General features: G+C 35.6%; 1 protein-coding gene across 1 annotated transcript; it reads left to right on the forward strand.

The window, feature by feature from the left end:
- Nucleotides 1–100: 100 nt before the first annotated feature.
- Nucleotides 101–19938, forward strand: LOC149807759 (protein mago nashi homolog). The gene is made up of 5 exons (XM_089970178.1): nucleotides 101–230; nucleotides 12725–12783; nucleotides 14538–14648; nucleotides 17221–17303; nucleotides 19103–19938. Exons 1-5 carry the CDS (start codon nucleotides 137–139, stop codon nucleotides 19200–19202), a joined length of 447 nt encoding a protein of 148 aa, XP_089826304.1. The 5' UTR covers nucleotides 101–136; the 3' UTR covers nucleotides 19203–19938.
- The last annotated feature ends 3570 nt before the right edge of the window (nucleotides 19939–23508 follow it).

Below are 23508 nucleotides of genomic sequence, written 5' to 3' on the forward strand. Positions count from 1 at the left end.
GAAGTTGTCCAGTTTAAATAGCAAATAATTAAAACAAATAATTTATATTATATTTTGTAAATAAATCATAACACTGAAAAATGTTTACGAAGCTATAGCTTGGAAAGGTAAAATAGCTTAGCATTATTGTGATGAAATGGCGTCCTCCACAGATTTTTATTTGCGATATTACGTTGGGCACAAAGGGAAATTCGGACATGAATTTCTCGAATTTGAATTCAGACCCGATGGTAAGCAGCACATTCATTTCACATTTGCCGTTGTAAATAGTTACAAATGTTGCTTGGGCGGGCATTGTGTGTCTGAAATCTTGATTTTAGGCCGACACTAAACCGCTAAATGTATGTCAGCGTGGTCATATACATGTATGCGCATTTGCCATCTTAACTTGGTGTTCTTAAGTTTAGTTTTAATATGTTTTAAGCAAGGTCTGTTTAATGCAGATTTTATTATATTTGTGTGGGCGTGTGTGTGTCAGGTGGTACTAACTATAGTATTCGCACACCGTCCAGTTTGTTTGTAAGCCTCCCCCTCCCATTTTTAAAACAAAAAGCATCAACGATATAAAAATGCACAAAACTTAGTAATTTCATTCATTGATTTATAATATCTGACTCGATTAGACTTCCCAAGGTGTTCCTGACTGTCGACTGTTTTTATAATTGCTAGATAGTACAAACAAACCGGATGGTGTGTGAATATTAAAGACTGGATTTAAGAAAAAGAGGATATCGGATTTAATCAATGCAAATAACAGCATAGCATGACATTTTTAAATACATCTGTTGATATGATCTAAGAAAGACAACTGTTACTCTCTATTCTGTAGTGGTCTTGAAGGAGTTACCTTCGTGTGTGTTGATTAAACACGTGACTTGTGTTTTCGTCTACGAGCTATTCTTTTGAAGATATCACCACTAATGATGATACAAGCATGCTATCAACATGGTGGCAGCGGTGAACGCATATCCTGATAACGTCTGCAACGTTGATTTTCGCTGGATAAACGCACAGAGTCGAAGAAACTCCGAAAATTTGACCAAGCCAGGTCGCGAAAATAGATCACATTTAATTGAACATTCATCCCGATTTGATTCGTTCGACATGGCGGACTCGTTAAAGCCACCTGGGACTTTAGATATTACTGAAGGAAACATAAGTGAAAACTTCAAGAGATGGAAGCGACAGATAGAAATATATTTGACCGCTAGTGGTTCCCAAAACAAAGACAAGACAGTTCGAACCAGCATCATTTTACACTGTGCAGGACCGAAGGTAATTGACATTTATGACCAGTTTGTATGGGCAAATCAAGATGACAAAAACGATCCAGACAAAGTTCTGCAACAGATTGAAGCCTACTGTAATCCACGGAGGAATGAAGTTCTTGAAACCCACAGGTTCTGGTGTGTGAAATATGATGACTTTACATCGTTCGAACATTTCCTTACCGAAGTTAGGAGAAGAGCAGAGTCGTGCAATTTCAAAGAAAAAGACAGAATGATAAGAGATAAAATTTTACTCAGCACAAGTGGTAAGCTCCAAGAATTGTTGTTGAGAGAAGAAAAACTTGAACTTGACAAGTGTCTTCAAACTTGCCGAGCATTTGAACAGTCAAATAGACATGTGCAAGAAATCAGACAAGACAAAGTACATGATTCGGTGAACAAAGTTGATAACGCGAAACCACGATCACAAGCAGGTGTATCTGGTACTGGATTGGTAAGACCGAAACTTAAGTGCGGTTTCTGTGGACTGTTTCATGAACAAAGCAAAGAAAAATGTCCAGCCTGGGGAAAGAGATGTAACAACTGTGGTGTAAAGAACCATTTCAAATCATGCTGCAAGAAAGTGCAAACAGTTGACCAAAATGACAAGCCCGAAGAAGCTACAGAAGAAGAATTCTGGCTTAACTACATTGACAGTTCGATCAATTCAAAGGCAAAAGCCAAAATGATTGTAAATGGCTGTGATGTAACATTTCACATTGACACTGGGGCCCAGGTAAATACAATCCAACAGAGATTTGTCCGAAAATCTCAGAGAATACAGAAAGTGTCACATCTCAGAATGTGGAACAAGTCAACAGCGAAATCCTTAGGGGAGGCAACTCTGACAGTGACAAACCCAGTGAACAATGAAACTTATAACGTAACTTTTGTAATTGTGCCAAATGAGCTAGATTGCTTGCTAGGTTTGAAAGCGGTTCAAGAACTGAAACTGGTCACAATTAACACCGATAATTTTATCGGAAGCGTCAAACGCCACCTCGGAGATCTTGGTGAAGTGAACCTCAGACTCACAGATGATGCAAAACCCAGGGCACTGCCAGCTCGCAACATACCGCTGGCAGTGAGAACTGAGGTGAAAGAACAAATTGACCTACTGACAGAACGCGGCATTTTAATACCAGTTACAGAACCAACTGAATGGGTTAGCCAGATGGCAATTACAAAGAAGAGCAATGGATAGTGGAGGATATGTTTAGATCCTCAACCGCTGAACAAAGTGTTAGTGAGAGAACGATATAGACTTCCAACTTTTGATGACGTAGTTCCAGGATTACATAATGCCAAAGTATTCACGAAACTCGATGTGCAAGAAGCATATTGGCATATTAGACTTGATGAAAAATCCAGTCTACTTACTACTATGATAACACCGTTTGGAAGATACAGATGGGCTCGACTACCGTTCGGACTGAATGTATCCAGTGAAATATTTCAGCGGAAACTGAATGAAGCTCTTAGCGACCTTGAAGGCATATTTACAATTGCGGATGATATGATCATCGTTGGTTGTGGTGATAATGAAATAGCAGCTCAGAAAGACAATGATGAAAAGCTGGCAAAGCTTTACAAACGCTGTGAAGAGAGGCACATTGTTTTGAATGAAGGAAAGAAGGATATGGGCCCTGAAATCACTTTCCATGGACACAGAATAACGCCACAAGGTATCAAGCCAGATAACGATAAAATCAAAGCTGTTCTTGAAATGAATGCTCCAACGGACGTTACTGAAATAAAACGATTTTGTGGATTGGTACAGTATATGGCTAAATTTGTGCCAAATCTATCTGAGACTCTTGAACCATTGAGAAACCTGACTAGAAAGAACACACCGTGGAAATGGACAAAACAATGCACGGAAGCTTTTGAAAGAGTGAAACAACTGTTGAAGCAAACAGATGTGTTAGCAATCTACGATCCAAATAAGGACTTGGTACTACAAGTTGATAGTAGTAAAGATGGCCTAGGAGCTGCTCTGCTGCAAGATGGACACCCACTTGAGTTTGCATCAAGATCTTTGAAACCAGCTGAAAGGAACTGGGCACAAATAGAAAAAGAAGCCCTTGCAGTATTGTATGGGCTAGAGAGGTTCGATCAGTACACATATGGTCGCCCAGTGATTGTTGAAAACGACCATAAACCTCTGGAAACCATCCTGAAGAAACCACTCAGTCAAGCACCAAAGCGGCTACAAGACATTCTAATGAAGATGTTTAGATACAATGTTACGTTTCGGTACGTCAAAGGATCTGAATTAATCATTGCGGACACACTAAGTTGTGCTTATAGTTTGTCAGATGACACTGAACTGACTAGGCTGAAAGTATGTGAGGTCGAAATGTTTGATAAAATTCCGGATGCGCGAATTACAGAAATCAGGAGAGAAACTGCCAAAGACACAACTTGTCAGTTGTTGATTGACCGTATTATAGAAGGATGGCCCAAAAACAAAAATGACCTGAAGCCTGAAGTGAGACCTTATTTCTCTATCAGAGACACACTGAGCTTTTATGACGGTATAATACTGAAAGGGGAAGCTGTTTTAATTCCAAAAGCTTGGAGAGGACAAATTAAAGAACGTTTACATAGTGCCCACCTTGGCTTTGACAGTATGGTTAGGAGAGCACAAGGAACCGTTTTCTGGCTGGGAATGAATCAAGAAATAAGACAATTAGCAGACAATTGTGAACACTGCATAGAGAGAAAGCCAAAACTCCAGAAAGAGCCCCTGCGGCAACATGATGACGGCAACTACCCATGGGAGAAAATTGGGTTAGACTTGTTTGAAATACAGGGTAGAAACTATTTGCTGGCGATTGATTATTACTCAGATTTTATAGACGTTGATTTACTCACCACAACATCATCAAGTCAAGTCATTATCAAACTCAAGAAGCAGTTTGCGCAATTTGGAATACCTAGAATAATCATCAGCAATGGTGGACCACAATTTACGTCTGACGAATTCAGTCAGTTCACGAAACAGTGGGGCATTCAACATCATGTGACTTCTCCTCATCACCCAAAGTCAAATGGCAAAGCCGAAGCCGGTGTGAAGATTATAAAAGGCATGATGGTTAAATGCCTGAACTCTAGGACTGATCAGTACGAAGCACTGCTAGAACTAAGGAATACTCCAAGACAGGACACTGGTCTAAGTCCGGCCCAAATGATGTTTGGGAGAGAAACAAGATCAATGCTACCTTTGGTTCAAAAGAAGTCGCCCAGAAACAAGAAGCGAGATGCTAGGAAGGACTGTATCAAGAAAAGTTATGACCGCAGTGCTAGAATTAAACTAAAACTTGAAAACAGTCAGCCTGTATATTTCCGACACAAACCAGATAAACCCTGGAGAAAAGGTGTTATTACAGAATCAAACGACCGAAACTGTATTGTAACTTCAACGGATGGTGTTCAATACAAGAGAAATAGTGAACACATAAGACCGACATCAATCCCAGTACAAATCCACGATAAATCACCGGAAAGAACAACTGTACAGGAGCAAACGGCTGACACGCATGTAAAGGAACCTGATCAGAGGCGTCCCGTACCAGAGTCGACATGCCTGGAATCAGCGACTGCACCAGTTATAAGACCCAGGCGCGAAGTGAAGACGCCAACCTTTCTCAAAGACTATGTGAGGTTTTGAGTCAGTTTTATGCAGTTGTGAGGGACATAATAATCCCCTGTAGTGATCTAGAAATGTTTTCAAGTGTTACAGTTATTGTTAGCTAAATTAGTTGAATTTATTTGCATTGCATTTTGATGACTGCATAGTATAAAATCCTGTCTTCTTTAAATCATTTTCAGTTAAAGTCTAGTCAGTAATTTTTATCTAAGTCAAAAAATCCAAAGCCAGTACTTTTTGTAACTGTAAATTTTATAACCTGTTAACTTGTTCATAAATTGATGTTTTGTTTAGATCTCAATTAGTTTCGTTAGAGAAAAAGGGATGTTGATATGATCTAAGAAAGACAACTGTTACTCTCTATTCTGTAGTGGTCTTGAAGGAGTTACCTTCGTGTGTGTTGATTAAACACGTGACTTGTGTTTTCGTCTACGAGCTATTCTTTTGAAGATATCACCACTAATGATGATACAAGCATGCTATCAACAACATCTTTCACTGTGATGCTACAGCTTGCGATGTTCAATTAGATTGTACTGGATTACATCTTTACGTTGACCTAGTTCAAAACTGTGCACTAACTTTGGCATTAATTTATCAGTATTTTTTGGTGTATATGTATAACAACCTTCCAAGGAATGTTATTGTATGAGGATCAAAATAAAGTGAGCAATTGCTGTTTAAAGGTACATAAAGCTTTACCGATTTCACTTTTTGCCAATTATGCCGATACTGCATAAAGCTGATTCTTAAAATTGCTGATACCAATTAAGAGACCGATTATTTGATTATTATTTGTTTTATAACAATTACTGGTTCAGAAACAGAAACCTATTAATGTCATGCAAGCATGTATTTTGCCGTGTGAGTTATAACAAAGTTGTTTATATGGCAAGTGAATTTGAACTTCTGTACAAAAACAAGCAGAAACCGGACAAGAAGTACATTGCTGTTTATAGAAAACAACGATCACACAAATATAAAACTTGAAAAACTTTAAATTTAACACTGATAAAACTTATGGTTTGCCAATTCAAGATATAAATGAATGAAAATGTATGTGATCCAGGTCACCCTTACTAGATGTCATTAAATGACTGAAAAATGTTAATAATGATAGACCAATAATAATTAAAATTAATAATATGCATGATTTAAGACTAAAGTTAGACGTCACTGTACACTGGCTGCAGCTAATACTAAAAGCCTCATTGAGGTAGGTTGTATTTAAGAAACAGTAGCATTTCTCCTTTCTCGCCAAGTAATGATCCACTACAATCCAAAAAAGTCTGGCATGTGCCACTAAACAGCTGCTTGCTCTGAACACTTGAAGCTGGTGCAGACAAATAGCATCTAGCTAATTTGATCGAGATGGGGAGCTGAATCCTGTGAGCATTCCACCAGCCGTATGTCTTCTTTTCGTGGCAACAGAGGGCTGGCCAGATACAATGCAAGCATCGAGTCAATGACGTCATCCATGTGGGTTGTATTGCTGATGGTACAGACAGGTTCATTACAGGCCGCAGAAAACAAATCCCAGAGAAATGATGCTGATGGTCCAGTGGCGTTTGTTTCAGTTTCAGTTGTTTTTGGTGGGGGTCGAGGGTTTCTCCTCCTTGTCAGCTGACACAACTATGATGCATTCTGCTCTAAGCCATTCTTTGGATCTGGTCACAAGTAATTCTTCGCTGAATAGGCAATGTTTGAATCATGGATCCAAGATGGTGGCCAAGACAAGTTTGTTGCTGGCAGTGTCAGCACAGCATGTGTTCAGTGACATCAACATATCACACCACATTGTCTTAATACCTTGACTTGCTTCATGCTCTATAGCCAGCAACATTTGGAGCATGTTCAGCATTGTAAGAATGACGTATACTGACGTTTGGCTAATGGGCCTAATGTGTCCATAATATTGTTAATCAAGACCCACTGTTAGGCTAGGCAGGTCACAGAGAGTAGCATAAGCCCCCAAGACTTGTTTTTGTTCATATAATGAAACCAACATATTGTATATAAAATTCCAGCATGTCTGGACATCTTGGACGAGTTTCTTATGATCTGCACCAAATTTCTCATTCTGCTCTTTGAGCTGCTGCTGTACTAGGATGGAGTGCCTGAACTTGCTGACTATGGAAACAGAGATTGCCAGAACATCTTTGACAGCTTGTTGCGACAGAATGCTATCACTGACAGCTGATTGTGTCGATTTCAAAGAGACACATTGCTTTAACCATGTTTGCACCTCCATCACACAGAAGAACATGGATACGAGTATCTGGAATGTCATATTCCTCACATAATTTGTCCAGTTTGCTCACCAAATATTCTCTTTTGTGTGAGTCGAGGGGAGTTGCTGCTAAAATCACCTTCTGCTTCTGCTGAAAGTTTTTCCGTCAGCCAGTGTGCCGTAACACTCAACAGGGCTACGCTGATGAATGGAGTCTGATCACAAATCAGAGGTCAAACTAATGTCAGATTGGGCAGAAACTAAATCACCAACCTTGCTTTGTATAGCCTTATGCCTGTCAGGTATCGAAGATGTGGAAAAGTACTTCTGACTTGGAATTTTATAGTGCAGTTCTGCCTTGGTCAAAATCCAATGTTTTCAGCAACGGAAAATGGTTGCACATCTACTGCCATGAACTCTGCAGTAGTTTTGTGCCAGCTCTCAGATTGTCAGATGCAAATGGCTGCTTCCGGTCCAGCATGGCATCAGTAGCCAGAGTACAAGGAGTTGCTGCAGCTGCTGAGGTTAACTGCACAGCATCCTTTTCTTTTTTATCTGCCAGAAACAGGCCATGTTCGACGGTGTGCTTGCAGCGCAAGTGTTGGACAAGATTTGATGTCATATAGTGTTTAGAATCCTTTCCACCTCTCGAAATGCATCGTTTGCAAAGTGTGAAATTTACTTTGGACTTCTTGACTGCGTTTACTTTGAAGTAATTCCAGACTAAACTTGAGTGTTTCTAGTTTGACATCATACATAGGCTTGGTAATATATTTAATAGTGTATATTCGTTAGTCAGTATTAAAAATCCAATATATTCACTCTCTTGAAACAATGTTTTAAATCAAGTAAGTTACTACAAAGTTGTCCATGTGGCTGGAAGGATGCATGCACCACGCTGTGAGTCGCTCGATGAAGCAGCTCCACTGCTCACGTATCCAGGGGTAATATTGCTGGCGCTGGCATGTCAGTATCAATGCTGCATAATATTTGTATGTCAGTGTTCAGCTGCTTGATCGTGCAATCGCTGTTTGTTGATTAGCAGCATTGCAGGACTGTCTTAAGAACAGATTATCTATAGTGAGTCATAGTTTCATAGTAGTTGGAAATTTCGCTAGCTATCTGCTAATGTGTATGCTGGACGTTCAACAGCCACACGAAGTCTCATTCACTGCTGTGATTGGGATGAGTGCATCAGTGGTAATGATAATTTATTGTTTGCAGACAATCAGCAGTAGTTTACAGCAAGTGTGTTAAAAAGTATTTACTTTTAAGAATATATTGTCTTTCAGCTAACTCCCAAATCAAATGTTTATTCCTTAATTTCAACTATTTAATTCTGATTTAAAATTCAAGCCATGTCATGGTGAATGTTATGATTAAATTTATATTTTGGAAATTTGTTTACATCGACACTGATTATTTCTGCCGATACCGATTATACCAATTGTTCGCCTGGTTATGAGTATGACTGATTAATCGGTACAGCTTTATACATAAAGTGTTTGATACGTCTATATATGTGTGGGGTTAGGGTGCCAGGGTTTTCAATAGACGAATACCCTTGTGTTTTGAGGTATGTCTTTTTGACACACATTGATTTGGGCTGGAACATCAATCTTAATTACCCCTGATTCACTGCCAGCCAAGTTTCTTACTAAAACTATGCTGTTCATAACAAATTTACTGTAGGAGGCACTGATTGACATCTGCTCGACAATTGTTAAGACCTTGACGGCCAATAATATCACACCAATGGAAGATGTATATGAACTGGGTGGAGCTAACAGTTCACTGAAGTCAGGCTTAGATTCAAATGACTTAGGTTGGATTGTTTTGAGATTACGTTTGAAGTTTATGAGGGAGGAAGAGGAAACAATTTTGACATGAATGGACTGCCTTTTGATCAGATATCAGCATTGGTATGCTTGGACATCATATTATAATCAACTGGTCAGAACTAGAGAATATCATTATGGTTGCTTGTGAAGCCGGTTGTCAACAGAAGTGGACCAACTTTAATTGTTTTATTGCCAGTTTGCTTCATTTAGCGGATGTTTAAAAGTTGGGAATCATTGTGACTTCACTGGATTCATTTCTGATAAAATGTTGGCATTTGTTAGATTGCACTTTAAATTATAATCAGTTAGACAAAATGGGAATATATGGCTTCATACAAAGCCAGTGCTTGAATTGGCAATACGTTTAAATTAATGGATCAATCAGGAAAAAAATGAACAAGCTTAAAATTCAGTGCATACATCTGAACTTTAAAATCAGAATGGCACTAAGAAACAACCTGCCAGAGATTAATTAGCTTTTGAAGACTCTGTTAGGTTCCATTCCATTTTGGCAGCTGTAATGTGCTAAGATAGGATAACTTGTGAAGTATGTTCTTTAATGAAACAAATACGGGGCTTATTATTGAAGCCAAATGTTTTCAGTTGTTTTGTTAAAGAAAATATACCATAGTTAACTGACACTGGTTTTCAGCTACAGTACAGTTTACAATTTTGTTATATTTCCAACTCTTTGACGTGGGGGCTAAATCCCCTCCACTTTTGCTTGTGGTAATATTCTACAGTGGAGGGATAAGTAGCATCAGTATGCACACTGATGGCAACTCCAACATGGAGGGGCTGGTCGACATTACTGATTGTTATTTGAACAGCCAGTGAATGAAGACCTCCCATGGAAAGATAGAGACGTCAAGAAGGATTTGCAGTAAGATACCATTTGAAGAATTAGTCATCTTTATTTCAGTCAAATATTTTGACCAAAAAAATTAATTTTAAATGTCTTCTATGTTCAGTTTATGTATATTTAGTTATTTACTCCTTTTGAAATAGTATCATGCTTCTCCTTTATTCATTGAAATATGAACAAACTTGTGCACTGACTTGATGAGAGGTTCATCTTCTTGAGCTTCTTATGAACAGCATAAATTTATTCCGTTGTTACAAAGAAAAGGTAATCCTATGAGATGTGGATGGTTCAGTTTCAAATGACTGCTGCTTTTGTTGATGTCTTCCACGGTTGAAATATAAAAGGCAAGAAACGAGTTTGATACAAGGTAGTTGTACAGTCAAATAATTTAGTGCTGTAGGTCTCATTGTTAAAAACAGAAGGTCTTATTACATCATTGTAAGTAGTTTGGAGGAAGACCATTGTTTAGTTTAAAGAACTAATTTTATTTTGAGCTTTCTCTCCTCATTAACAAAAGATCTTAGCTTAGAAGATCTGACAGATGAAGTTTCAATTACCACTGTAGAATCCTGTGAATGGACGTCTTAAGAAATTATGCATTGTATTAATGAGTACTCAAACGTGGAGTAACCATTGGAGCTTGTGCATTTTGTTTCACTTCAGTCAGATATGAATGTGATTTTGTAAATAATTTCTTTAGTACTTATTCATTTCACAGCAAGGAGCACAATGCCACTGACTTTGATATGGTCATTAAGAAAGGGTATTCTGTAAACCACAACAGAAATAAAAACATGATTACATTTATTGATTTGGATAACATAGTATTGAAAAAAATTAGATTCATTGCACAAAATGTAGTATTAATACAGTTTATGCGGCATTGTCATTGTGTTGTTATTATTTAAAATTTAATTTGGCATTATCATACATTATCTTCAGTAGAACTAGCAAATGTTTATAATTCAATGATCGCAGGTTTTTTTTCAGTATAAAATAGAAAACATTTTTAGAAGGATCTCCATCTCTGTTGCAATTTCTTTTCAACTTGGCAAAGAGCATCTGATTTAAAGGACTTTTAGGTTATGTACAAATGATGCCAGTTCACCTTCAAATATGGCCACCATTACTAAATATATAAGAACCTTTGCACATCTCCCAAAAACCACTGAACAGAATTAGACAGAAAACATGGCATGAAATGCATTCAGATTTATACTCTGATGCTATCCCTCCATGAAATACACCCACTGTTACCAAAATAAAAACCTGCCCATTGCCTGTCAAATTGCTATTTTTAACAATTTCTAAAAAGAAAACTGCCAGACAAATTTTAAGCAAGCCGTAGCACAGACCATCCATGCTTAATGGCTTTTCAGATTTGTACAGATGATGCTGATCAGCCATAAAATCCAGCCACTGTTTCTAAAACTTGAAAAAATCTTAAATGATTTGTTTTCAAAAAGCATTGAGCTAAGCATAGTCATATTTGGCTGCCAATTAAAATGTTATTTGATTTGCTTGAAAGAAATATTGAATCATAGAATGCACTGTCAAAATGTATCATTTTTATTTTGAAGCTCGTGAAAAACACTGTTAAATTATTAATATTCATCCCTCAGCTGGGGTTCATTTGTTGGTCCCTCCACCTTGTGATTTCATGATGTAATTAATGGTATCTAAAGATTGAAGTGTTTGTATAATTCATGTAAGTAGACTAAGTTCATTTAATGCCTCAGAACATTTACAAAATTGGTAACCATGTAAGCAAACAAGCATTTGGCTGTCGATAATGCAGGGACAACCTGTTTTACCTAATTATTTCCACATATTTCATTTTTATTTTCTTTAGTAAGATTTTTTTAAACCCCTTTTTTTTAAAATTATGTATAGTTTTACATCAAATGTGGTGCCATTATAAATCCCAGAGTTAAAGAAAATTGGTTATGCAATTGATTTAGTGATCATGCTGAGAAACTGCTTTATTTTCTTTCATAAAATATGTACCATATATACTCATATAAGCCCATTTACACCCCCTTCCCCCAAAAACTAAATTAGGTTAAACTTTGAAAAAATACATGACATGTGCAAAAGCCAAATCACAAGTCAAGCCATATTGAAAAATTGGTCATCTTTGTATGGGGTCCTTGTGGTTCAGGTTAGACATGTGATCTCGTCTTCAGTAGTCAACAAGAAAACTTAAACATTTTCAAGTTCAGACCTTGTCCTGCACATAAGCTGACCACCCTTCCTCCAGGCTTTTATTTTTTCCTAAATTATTTTGCTTATATGTGACTATTTTCAATAAACACTTTTAAATTTTATTGCACTGCACATTTTAACTTAATCCTGTTGTAATAAGAGGTAGAGCATATAGCAAATGAAAAAATGTAATGTTGAATAACTTACTGCATATACATTGTCAATGGCTTACATATAAATAGCAGTCATCTTTAAACCTAACATGAAGATTGGGAAAAAGTTCTTTGATTTGATTAAATAGCATCTTATCAGTACACTGTGCAGTCTTGTGAAAAGCTGTAAACTTTGTGTATGTGACCTCTATATTTCAGGAAGCTGGAGAATATGTTGCTTGTAATTAAATGAAAATTTTCTTCAGAAGTACACTATTTTGATTGATATGTCCATTTTACATTTTTTTAAAATATAAAATATAGTTTAAAAATGATAGTCCAAAAAATGTTGCCCGTTTGGGAAGGTGGATTTTAAGTTTGAGAAAGCAATTGGGCTTCAGACCAAAAAAAAGTTTACATAAGCACTGGCTGCATTCAGTGAAGTAGTTATGAAGTTGGTTATGTTGTACTGGTGATTTAATTTAGTGCATTTATTCTTTTATGATTTCAGGTAAGCTGCGATATGCAAATAATTCAAACTACAAGAACGACACAATGATCAGGAAGGAGGTATGGTAACTTGTTGCCCCTGTGAAGCAAATTAATTTATGTTCTAATTTATTATAATGATAATAGGTGTTGGGATTTCCCTTTTTGATGTGTGTACCCATGAACATTTTGTATGTTCATAGACCACTGCAATAACATAACATGTACAGTACTTTTATGTATTTAGTGTATAATTTCTTTCCCTCTCATAGTAACAATCCAGATCTTGATGTAATAAATGAAATCTTAGGTTTGCTAGCTGTAAGAAAATGGGATATTTAAAGAACTATTACATGTCTGTGGGAATATTGAATCTTTTGAAGTATTTACAGAGGGAAGAAACATCTGTATATTATACCAGTTCATTGAATTATCTGACCACTCAGCCCATTAGCCAAGTTGTTGTGAATAAAAACGGTGCTTTGTTCAGAAAATAACTAATTTTTATGTTGCAAAATACTTTCTTTCAGATGATGTTATCTCAAATCGAAATTAAAGTCAGATGTTGTTGTTTCAGGTTAGCATGTGTGGGGGTGATAACAAATTAGGTCCTTGAGTTATTTGACAAAATACTTTTATTTATTTTGATATAAGTTATACAACTGCTCTCATCAGTCTTTAAAACTAATGAGGTGGAGCAAAAGTATGTAATTTTTAATTTTAAAATTAGTGTTCGGCGGTGCTTGAAAAAGTAAGTACTGGAATTTAAGATGTCACACAGTAGATATTTAGATTGCAGTATTATTGGGCAGGCAGATAGTATGATATGATGATTTGTAACAAAAATGCTCCAGAGGGTATAAGGAGAATATCTGGTGTGTAGTAGAAAAGAATAAAAGAAAATACTGTTAGCAAAATAATTGAATAAAACAAATTACGGAGTTGTATACAAAAAATCTCATATCTATAGTTAGCAAACAAAAATAGAATTTAAACATCTCTTATGGAATCAGTTATTTGTGTATCTTACTGGACAAGGAAGACTTTTTATTCAGGGCAAGTAAAAAAAACATTCCACTCTTTCACTTCCATGAAATCCTTATGTACTGTGTGCAAACATTATTGTAACTCTAGCCCCAGTTTGATTGTCATTAAGGGCTAGCTGTACAAAACAAATCTTTAAAAAAGTGAAAATCTAACTTTCTTATTTACTTGGTAAGGGTTGTTCATTTCTGCATTATACCCAGGCAAGGCAGTTTTAAAAAAAGAATTGCCATATTTTGGTTACTCACAGAATTCATATTAAAATGATACAAAATTATAAATTACATCTTTGGGTGACTACTCTACCATTAAAGTGCCTTTCTAAGTTTCAAGTATGTTTTACTGAACATAACTAAAATTGAATTTTGTCTTAAGCTCTTGAACAACCTTGTTTTAATGGGAAGAATTTAATAGTCCAACTCATGGGAAGAATCCTCCTGAGGCAGACTTTAGAATGTTGTGAAATGTATTGCAACATCTTGTTTTCTGAGAAAATCTTATTGTGTTGGTGCTTCCAATAAAAAATCTTGCCATTAAATATTTCTTGACATAGCAAATGCCGACTTCATATCCTAATGCCACATAAATATCCATAAAATTTGTAGCTATATTAAACATCTCTGTCAAATAAAGGAAAATTATGACCTGAAGTAATTTATTATAGGGAGAGACCACTGTATTAATTAATGTCAGCCTCATTAAATTTAATCTAAAAACAAAACAAATTCCATGTGTTATGTATTTCAGATCCTATCTACTGCAATTGCATATTTATTTTTCTTTGTGAACAGGCATATGCACACAAGTCTGTGATGGAGGAACTCAAGAGAATTATAGAGGATTCTGAGATCATGCAAGAGGATGACTCTTTGTGGCCGCCACCAGATAGAGTTGGAAGACAGGTTCTTGCTCATTACATTCCATTACTAAGTTTCATTGTTCCACCTTTCCCAAAATGTCTGTCTCGACTGTACTGATTTCTGTTCAGTAAGAGATATACATGGCTCTCAGGAACCCAAACATTCGGGTCAAATATGCTTGAAATTCTTAGAGGATGCACTGTTTTTCCATGTAATTCATTCAAGTGATGGTCCCATTCTTATTTTTTAGGTTGGTTTTTGCTGATATGCATAATAGCTAATGGATATACTTAGGTAAACATGCATAATGCCAATTTGACTAATCAGCAGTCAGTCCATCTTTGATTTAATGTCTTCAGAGAAACTAAGGTTATATTGAATGTGTATGTCAGCACCTGTGATTGTTTGGCAAATAAACAATGACCTTTGATGTTTTAATGGTATTTAAGTTAGTGATGATGTGTATATCAATCTTGAAAGTCGTCAAAACTTATCTCAGAGTTTGAGTTGGACATTATTATCCAATTATTATGGGATAATAATAATAATAATAATTGCAGTATGTGTCATTTATATTAAATTACTACAGGATCAGTAGACACTTTTTAAAAGAGTGTAGAAAAGTAAGTCTAAAAATGAGTCAGCCAAATCTGTTTCATTTTTCGGTGAACAGACTTTAGACGAAAATGACTAATACAGTGGAACCCCGCTATAATGTGGTAATTGGGGTCCCAAAAATTGTATCGCATTAATAGCGGGGTCGTGTCAATATGGGTTTTTAAAACACTATATAATTGGGGTAAAAAAAATTGGCTCGCGTTAATATTGGGGTCGCATTAATGCGGGGTTTTACAGTATTTTACTTTTCTCAGAGAACAACTCATTGGCACATATATGTGTATTCATGTCTAATGTATATGATGAATGGGATAACAACACTGTTTACTATCGTGGCATGCAGTTCGTCCATAATGCATGTGATTCCATTGAAAATTGCACACATATTTACAATATTCAATAATTTTGTCCCAGATCATTGTGTCTGAATTCATTGTCTGATGTACAGCATGAACAGAGTATTAGCACCGTTTACTTGCCATCTGATATTGTACTGTCAGGGCTTACAATTAATCCATTTTACATGTAATTCATTGCAAAACTTGCATACATATTTAAACTATTCAATAATTTTGTCACATCATTACGTGTCTGAATTCATTGGGAAAAATTAACAGCAAAATTAGGTTAAGAATGACGAAGCACGTGTATGGTTCATTATTTTCCAGGGTCTATGAACGATGTATGTTCAAATTTCATACTGCAGAAATTTTCTTGTGCATTTCCATGTATATTTATCAGTTGCAAATTTCCAATAATTAACACTTGTATGCCTATTCGTTTGAATGTCTACAGGAAGAATAATTAAAAATCAACACATGCTTTCAGCGTGCATAAAACCTTTACTTCAGATTTTGGGAATATCAAAGGGAATGTGTGAAAAGTACTATGCTCATCATTTCGCAAAGTGCAGAGAACAACTTGCATTTGTGAACTTGCTTTTCCATAACAGTAAAATATTTTTATAAAAAATAGAAATTAATAACTAGTTCATAGACAAACACCATACACATGTAAAACCAGAGAACTAAGTGCAGTAGGCCTGCAATGATCATGAGTCTATTTTATATATTTTTTAAAAGCTGAATGCATGTACAATTATATACCCTTTTAATTTCCAGCTAATAAAGCAGACATTATTTACTGGTAAACTGATTGCGTCTAAAAACACTGCCACGCCCAGCAAACATGTTGGCAGCTTTGTTTTTTTATGTTTAAAAGGTCAAGGTCTCTGTGATTAATGGAATAATAATGCTTTCAGCACAATATCTGACCAAACTCTGCAATGATTGCACCTGGGGTAGGAAAAGCCTAATGATTTTGAGGTTAAAAGTCAAATTCACATTAACTTCAGGAAGAAAAATGGTTTATGTGCAATAATGATACTTCTGGATCACAGACCTGGACCAATCCTTTTGCAGATGTTTTACATGAGTGCTGAGGAAGAAGCCTGTTAATGTAGTGGTCATAAGGTTAAAAGTTGAGCTCACTATAAAAGAAGAAATGTGGTTTAAGCACACAGATTACAGTCATTTACATAGAGGGCTATTAAATAGTGGGCAGGTGTATCATATGGAAATTATGGTACTCTTGTTTTCAAATAGAGTGGGAAATTTCATCTTTTATTTTCAGTTTAATAATAGACTCAGTGATATAACGAGGGGTTTATAGTGGTCAACTGCTGAATTTGTACTATTAGTGTTAGTTCAGTAAAGCAGAACTTAATTGATCATGGTACATTACATTTCAAGCCACACACATGAAGTTAATGTTTTCCTCCAAGAATTTAGATTTATATCGGATAAACTTAAAGAGAAAAAAAGATTGCAGTCAATACAAATCTTTTACTAATTATCAATACTCACTGCCAGAATTGATGTTTTCAGAGTAGTAGAAAATATTAGGCCATATAAATGTTTGGTGGCATGATGATTAGAGTATCTTTATGATAAAGTACTTTCAAAATTGTTTTCCATTTTGATTCTCTTTTCTTCAGGAGCTTGAAATTGTGATTGGGGATGAACACATTGCCTTCACAACATCAAAAATTGGATCTCTTGTAGATGTTAACCAGAGCAAGTAAGTAAATGATAGAAACAAGAGCTCCAGCCTTTCACCTGCTTCTTTTCAAAGCTCCTAACCCCATTACTACAGATCATTACAAAGTCCAGTCCAAGTCATTTTCCACAATATTTTTTAGTATACTCCACCACAGATAAGGTTACAGATATGTTTGTAATTTAGTTCAGTTTTAAGGCATTGTGGTATTCGTGTTTTATATAGCAACGCATACCAAGTGTATGATTGCTGTACCAGTGGACATGAGATATATTCTCTGTAGGATCACATGCTAAGTGTATGATTACTGTACCAATGTTCTTGACAGGTGTTTTATATAGAAACACATGCCAGGTGTATTACTACTGTTCCAATGGTCATGAAGATTGATGTTCTTTTACCATTAATCATCACTATGGCTACCAATTATTAAACAATAGATCTAAATTTGCAAGGTCTGATTTCAGAGCTTAATGTACTTGATTCGTCATTTGTGCAATATTTTTTAAAAATGGAACATAAATGAATGTACGTAATTTGAAAGTTCATGATCTCTTCATGTTCTCTGAGAGAGCGAGAAAGAGAGCATGATGTATTCATTTAAAATAAGGTACAGTTAATTCACTTTTATTACTACAAAGCACAAACATGAAGACACCATGAACAATCTGACACATTCTCCAATCCATGATTTAAGTACCAACAAATTGCAATGACCTTCGCATCCATTTACATCTCCATAGTCCATCAGGACCCTAAATTAAAGTCATTGTTAAAGCTCTTAGTTCACATGGCCAATTGAACTTACGGAATAACCATTGTGCCTTATCCATCAACTATTGGTATTTTGAATTCTTTGTATGACTTCTCCAAAATCGCTGTTAAGAATTTAACCAGCATTCTGGCATGAAGTCCAGTCCTGTTTGTACAAATAGTTCCAATCTAACCTTCAAATATGGCTACTTTTACTAAAAGCAGCAAATCCAAGTGTTTTTTCAGAGCCACCTTAATAGAACCTTGCATGGTGGCCTTTATAGTTTATACAAATGATAATAATTTGCCATAAAATGACTGCTGTTACTAAAAATAAAACAATTTTTAAATAACCATGACAGAATTTTACCAAATTTAATGGAAAGTCATAACTTAAGTACCTTTCAGAATTATACAAAAGATACTGCTACTCCATCAAATATAACTATTGTTACTAAAAGAAAAACTTGTGTCTATATATTTCTGAATAGAATTTGATGAAGTTTGCCAAAAGGCATTCAGGCATGGGATTTTGCAATAATAGACAAATGATGCTGATGTGTGATTACATACAAATGTAGATACAGAAACTTAAGAAAACAATGAAAGATTTATTATCATGATATATGAAGTCAACAACGTTGGAAAAATTTCTACAGAAAGCATCCTACTGGCCCAGATTTCTTGGCTGTCAGGTGAGTGATTTTGGGGACCACTTTGGATGCTTGTTTAGGTTAAATTGTAGCAGTGTGTCCCCTAGGGGTGCAAGACTGAGAGTCAGAAATCTCCTTGGTGTCAAAACTGAGGGTCAGACTGAGTAAAAAAAACAAACTTTGGTATCAAAACTGGGGGTCAAATAAAAAAATTGGGGGTCTCTGAAGCGCAAATGAGGTAAAGAGAAACACTGGTTGTGGTAATGATTTTTCCATTCTAGCTAAATGAAATGTAATCTAGACACAGTATTTAGTGTCTTTCATATCTGTTACAATCACCATCTTTTATAATATGATTTGTAAATGTTTTTTTTATCCTGATTATATGTTTATGACCCATTTTTTTTATTTCAGAGATCCAGAGGGTTTGCGATCTTTCTACTACTTGATTCAGGATCTTAAGTGTCTGGTATTTTCCTTGATTGGACTTCATTTCAAGATCAAGCCCATCTAACATTTAGCATGGTGACTGTGGTTGCTCATTACATCAGTTACACTCATTCTTTGGGACCTTCAGATCATGTTCATTAGAGGTGGATTTTGGATAAAGAACGACTTGAATCATAGGCACAGTTTGTGTTAAATAAAAGAATCGGAGCTTAAAAAATATATATATTTTTTTTAATTTGATTTTATGTTTGCCCCAAGATGTCTAGAAAATACTGTTTAATGGAATGACTTTTTCTGCAGAACAAACTATTTTAAGTTGTATTTAGTGATGATATCAAGAGCATTGTCAAAATATTTGAAAAATTTATTATGAGTACAGTAGATAGCACTATATAGATAGCACTACATCTGAATTAATTGCAGTGACTGTGAATTTAGTACATGGTAGCGTCCATTTATAAATTCCTGATGACTTGCCAGAAAAATAGAAAGAATGGTTGTAAATACTTAAATTTTAATGTGTAAAGAAAAGTTCTTATGTCCATATGTGGTCAAGTAATGTTTTTAAATATTCAGAGAGACATTAGAAAATGAACAGCTGTGTGACACATTGGTACCAATTTACTCCTAATGGATTTTTAGAAACAATGCTGATGCATATCCTTGTTCACTGTAAACATTGAACAGAAACAATGGGATCTTGATGGCATCATGTTATTTTTTAAATGTCTCATATGTCAAGAAATCATCTACCATGAACATTTTAACATTTTGTCACAAAATAAAGTGATAAAATAAAAAAATCTTCTTCTTTTATTGAACCACTTGAACGCAAAGATACTTGGAACAGACACTGTATATTCATGCTGAAGCCATGCAGTGACCAACTTCTGTTGTGCCCATGTTATGGAGTGCCAAGAGTTGCATCGCTTTACTAGTGGTAATGGTAGCAATGTAAGTCTTGGGGAAAACGGCCCAGACAACAAAAAAATTTGTGCTAGGCAAGATAGCTTGAATGGAACTAGCACACGTTTTACATAGGTAAAGAGATTTAACAGCAGTGTATCCCCCAGGGGTGTAAATTTGAGGGTACAAAAAACTCCTAGGTGTCAAAACTGGGGGTCCAATAAAAAATGTGGGGGTCAAAAATGTACTGACAAATTTTCATACGACTTGTACTTTTTCAGCTTGAAATAGGATATTGCAACTTGCACAACATTCTATCTCTCTTTCTCTCTAAACATACAAATACACCAACATGCACAATTAACAAACAAATGCATTGTCCATTCAAAGAATAATTTTATTAGTTCATTTTTCCTTTAAAGTTGTACTTTTAACAGTCTCCTCAACAGTATTATAGCCCAACACATTACATATAAGCCAATACAAAAAGCCAAATAAATCTTTTTAACCAAATGGGAGTTAATTTACTGCCTTTCATCAAATGTGTACTATCATAGGTTTCGTTGTACTTCGTTCTAGAACACATTTATCCAAATATCAAGGAGGATACTGATTCATCTTCTTTCCAATAAGTTACACTTGAACTTTAAGATCTTTCTTTTGTTGCAGTAAAAGTTAAAAACCAACAAAATCTGCAATGATCCGCTGACTTTGTAATCCAAATAATGCATTTGTCTCTGCAAGTTTACTGATTTCTATGTTGTGAAATAATGTCTTAGGTTATAATGTGTTCTCCAGATATCTTATGGCGAACGAGGGCCTATTTTTACAAATTCTAAAATCCTGTCACAAAATGATTATTCACTTTTGCAGTCTTTGCAATCACGTGATCAGAAGTCACACCGGTAATCATAATGAATATTCCAGTCAAGGGAATAATTTTCTCCATTTTTCATTAAAGTTAGATCCACAGTTACTCTTTTGTGTTCTGCTTCTTTCACTTTCTTCGCTAATGCTTTTTAGTGCATGACGTTTTAATCTGGCAATCACTTTCTAGTGCAACAAGTCTTAATGTTAAATATCTAGAACAGCTTGCTGAGCTCGATGGAAATCGCGAGAACCTTGCGAGATTAGGGGAAGCTACTCTGTCATAACATTGCCTATGCTAGTCTGGTTCATTGTTTTATATGTTCCCTGCGTTGCACTTTGCTATACGAATAGAGGAGCGCAAGGCAGGGAGCAAACAAAGTGGGAAACCAGTAAATGCCTATATGCGAAGTATATACGATGCCATCCATTGTCCAATGCATTGGGTATTAAATAAATCATGATCATATTATGAAATTCCTTTGCGTCAAAAAAACGCACGGCAACAAAATGCGTGCGTCAATTTTCTCCAGCATGCGTCCCTGACGCACAAATATGTGTAAAGGGAAACACTGCTTAAGAGTACAAAATTAAATTAAAAGACCTTTATTCCTTAAGCATCCTTTGAGCCTCAGGTCAGTTGTTGCTTCCCGTGAAGATTATGTGTACAAAATGTATTAAAAAGTTACTATATGGATATAAATAAAGCAAGACAACATTTAGAGAACCCTTGTTTTACACTCGCATTAACTGTTGAATTGAATTTGATTTTTATCACATTGTTGTCAGTCTTGGTGTGGGCATTAGGTTGGAGCTTTATATTTTTATGATTGCACAGAAGTTTGAATGACTTCTGTGGGTTACTTAAAAAGGGCTCATGTGTATTTGCCTGTGGTGGAAGGAACTAAAATCCTCCAGGAAAACACTTACAGTAATGTGTAAGTAACCTTACCCATGCTGGAATGGCAATTATACTCTGGCACAAGTTTCACTTAACATCTCAACATTTCCTTGAAACAGAATTGCTTGGATGGCAAAAATTATTTTTCTTATTATTTAGCAGACAACAAAAATTAAGTTGCAAAGTCTTGGCATTTCTTAAAGGAGTCTTGCCATATCTCAGGAATTTTGAGGATTGATGAATTCCTCGACTTCTGTTTTTCAAGAGTAAAAAGGTTTCTGTGTACTAAATTGTTAAACAAAGTGATTTTGCACCCTTACCACAATATCCAATGCCTTTACTAGCCTATAAGGTGAGTCCAAATAATATGGACCTCATATATTGTATATATATAAGTGTTAGCAGTGCTGTTTGCTGTACTTGTTAATCCTAACAAATGGAACAGACCCAGGTCTGACAGTGCATTATGTGATGGCAGATCTGGATATATAAAGTAGTTGGATCTGACTTGTACTTAAGTATATATGGTCCTTTGATAATACTGATATTGTCATGTGTCATAAAGTAACATCTCGATCCAAGGAGAATTTTAGTGAAACGGGGGCCAGGACAAGTATACTATGATTCCATCTTGCATAGCTGGATTTGCCATATTTGCCACATATGTTGGTACACCATATATGCTGGGACACCATAAATTAATTTTAAAAGTAAATTTTTGTGTACTGTTTGTTCTGGGACACATCGTTTATTTTTGAGGTGAAAGTTGTGGGACACCTTTTAGATCATTTGAAAATTACATGTCGAAAAATGCACTCCAACTGAAATTTCATTAAAAAAAATATAAAACTGTACTTGAGATTAAATTCTTTAATCCACTGCAGCAGTATCTCATCAACACAACCCTTCTCCTGCACATGAACAATCAATTCTTTTGGTGCATGAATATTTTTTTTTTTATCTTTCTCACACCGTGAAAAATGTTTAGAGACAACACATCACCTGAAGCAGAAAATGCAAGGACTAGAGTCAAATCTTTTCAAATATGCACCAGTCTAATTTTCACATTTTTGACCCCCATCTTATCGTCAGCAAGTCCAGGAATGTGATCAAAGTACACTAGAATTTCATCCATGTTAATGTTCATATTGTCAGTGAAATGATCTGTTTCTCTTCTGGCCTTCAAGAATTCATCACATATATTTTTCTGCCAGATCTTCTCGGCAATGCTGGGTCAGCCATGTCCGTGCACGAAGCACTATATTGCATCACTTTAAAAAAATATTCCATTTCAATTTATTTTCAAAATTCCTGTTAATATTGGTGAAAAAGAACCAAAGTTAGCTTCTATATCTTGGCCGTCTTTTTATATAAAAAAAAAATTGGCACACTTAAAAGAATTCTTCGTCTGCTTGCTTTGCAATAAAATAACCTTTGTATTTATATCCTTAAAAAAACTGCTTCATAGTATCCAAAGTCGGCTTCCAATTTCAGCTTGCTTTGTAATATAAATAACCTTTGTCACTGATGTCCTGTCGATAAGTTCAAAGAAGGAGTTCACTGCTCACTGCCAGTTATGTTTATTCACCACCTGGGCTTCTATGTGCCTGGTATCTGTAGTTATAATTAATACAAAGGAGCATTGATGTCTGTGGGTCAATAGTAATGATACTTTTGTAACCCATGCTGAGGAAAA

This window comes from Sinohyriopsis cumingii, chromosome 1 (genome assembly GCF_028554795.1).
Source record: "Sinohyriopsis cumingii isolate HCF-2022 chromosome 1, ASM2855479v2, whole genome shotgun sequence".
Classification (NCBI taxonomy): domain Eukaryota; kingdom Metazoa; phylum Mollusca; class Bivalvia; order Unionida; family Unionidae; genus Sinohyriopsis; species Sinohyriopsis cumingii.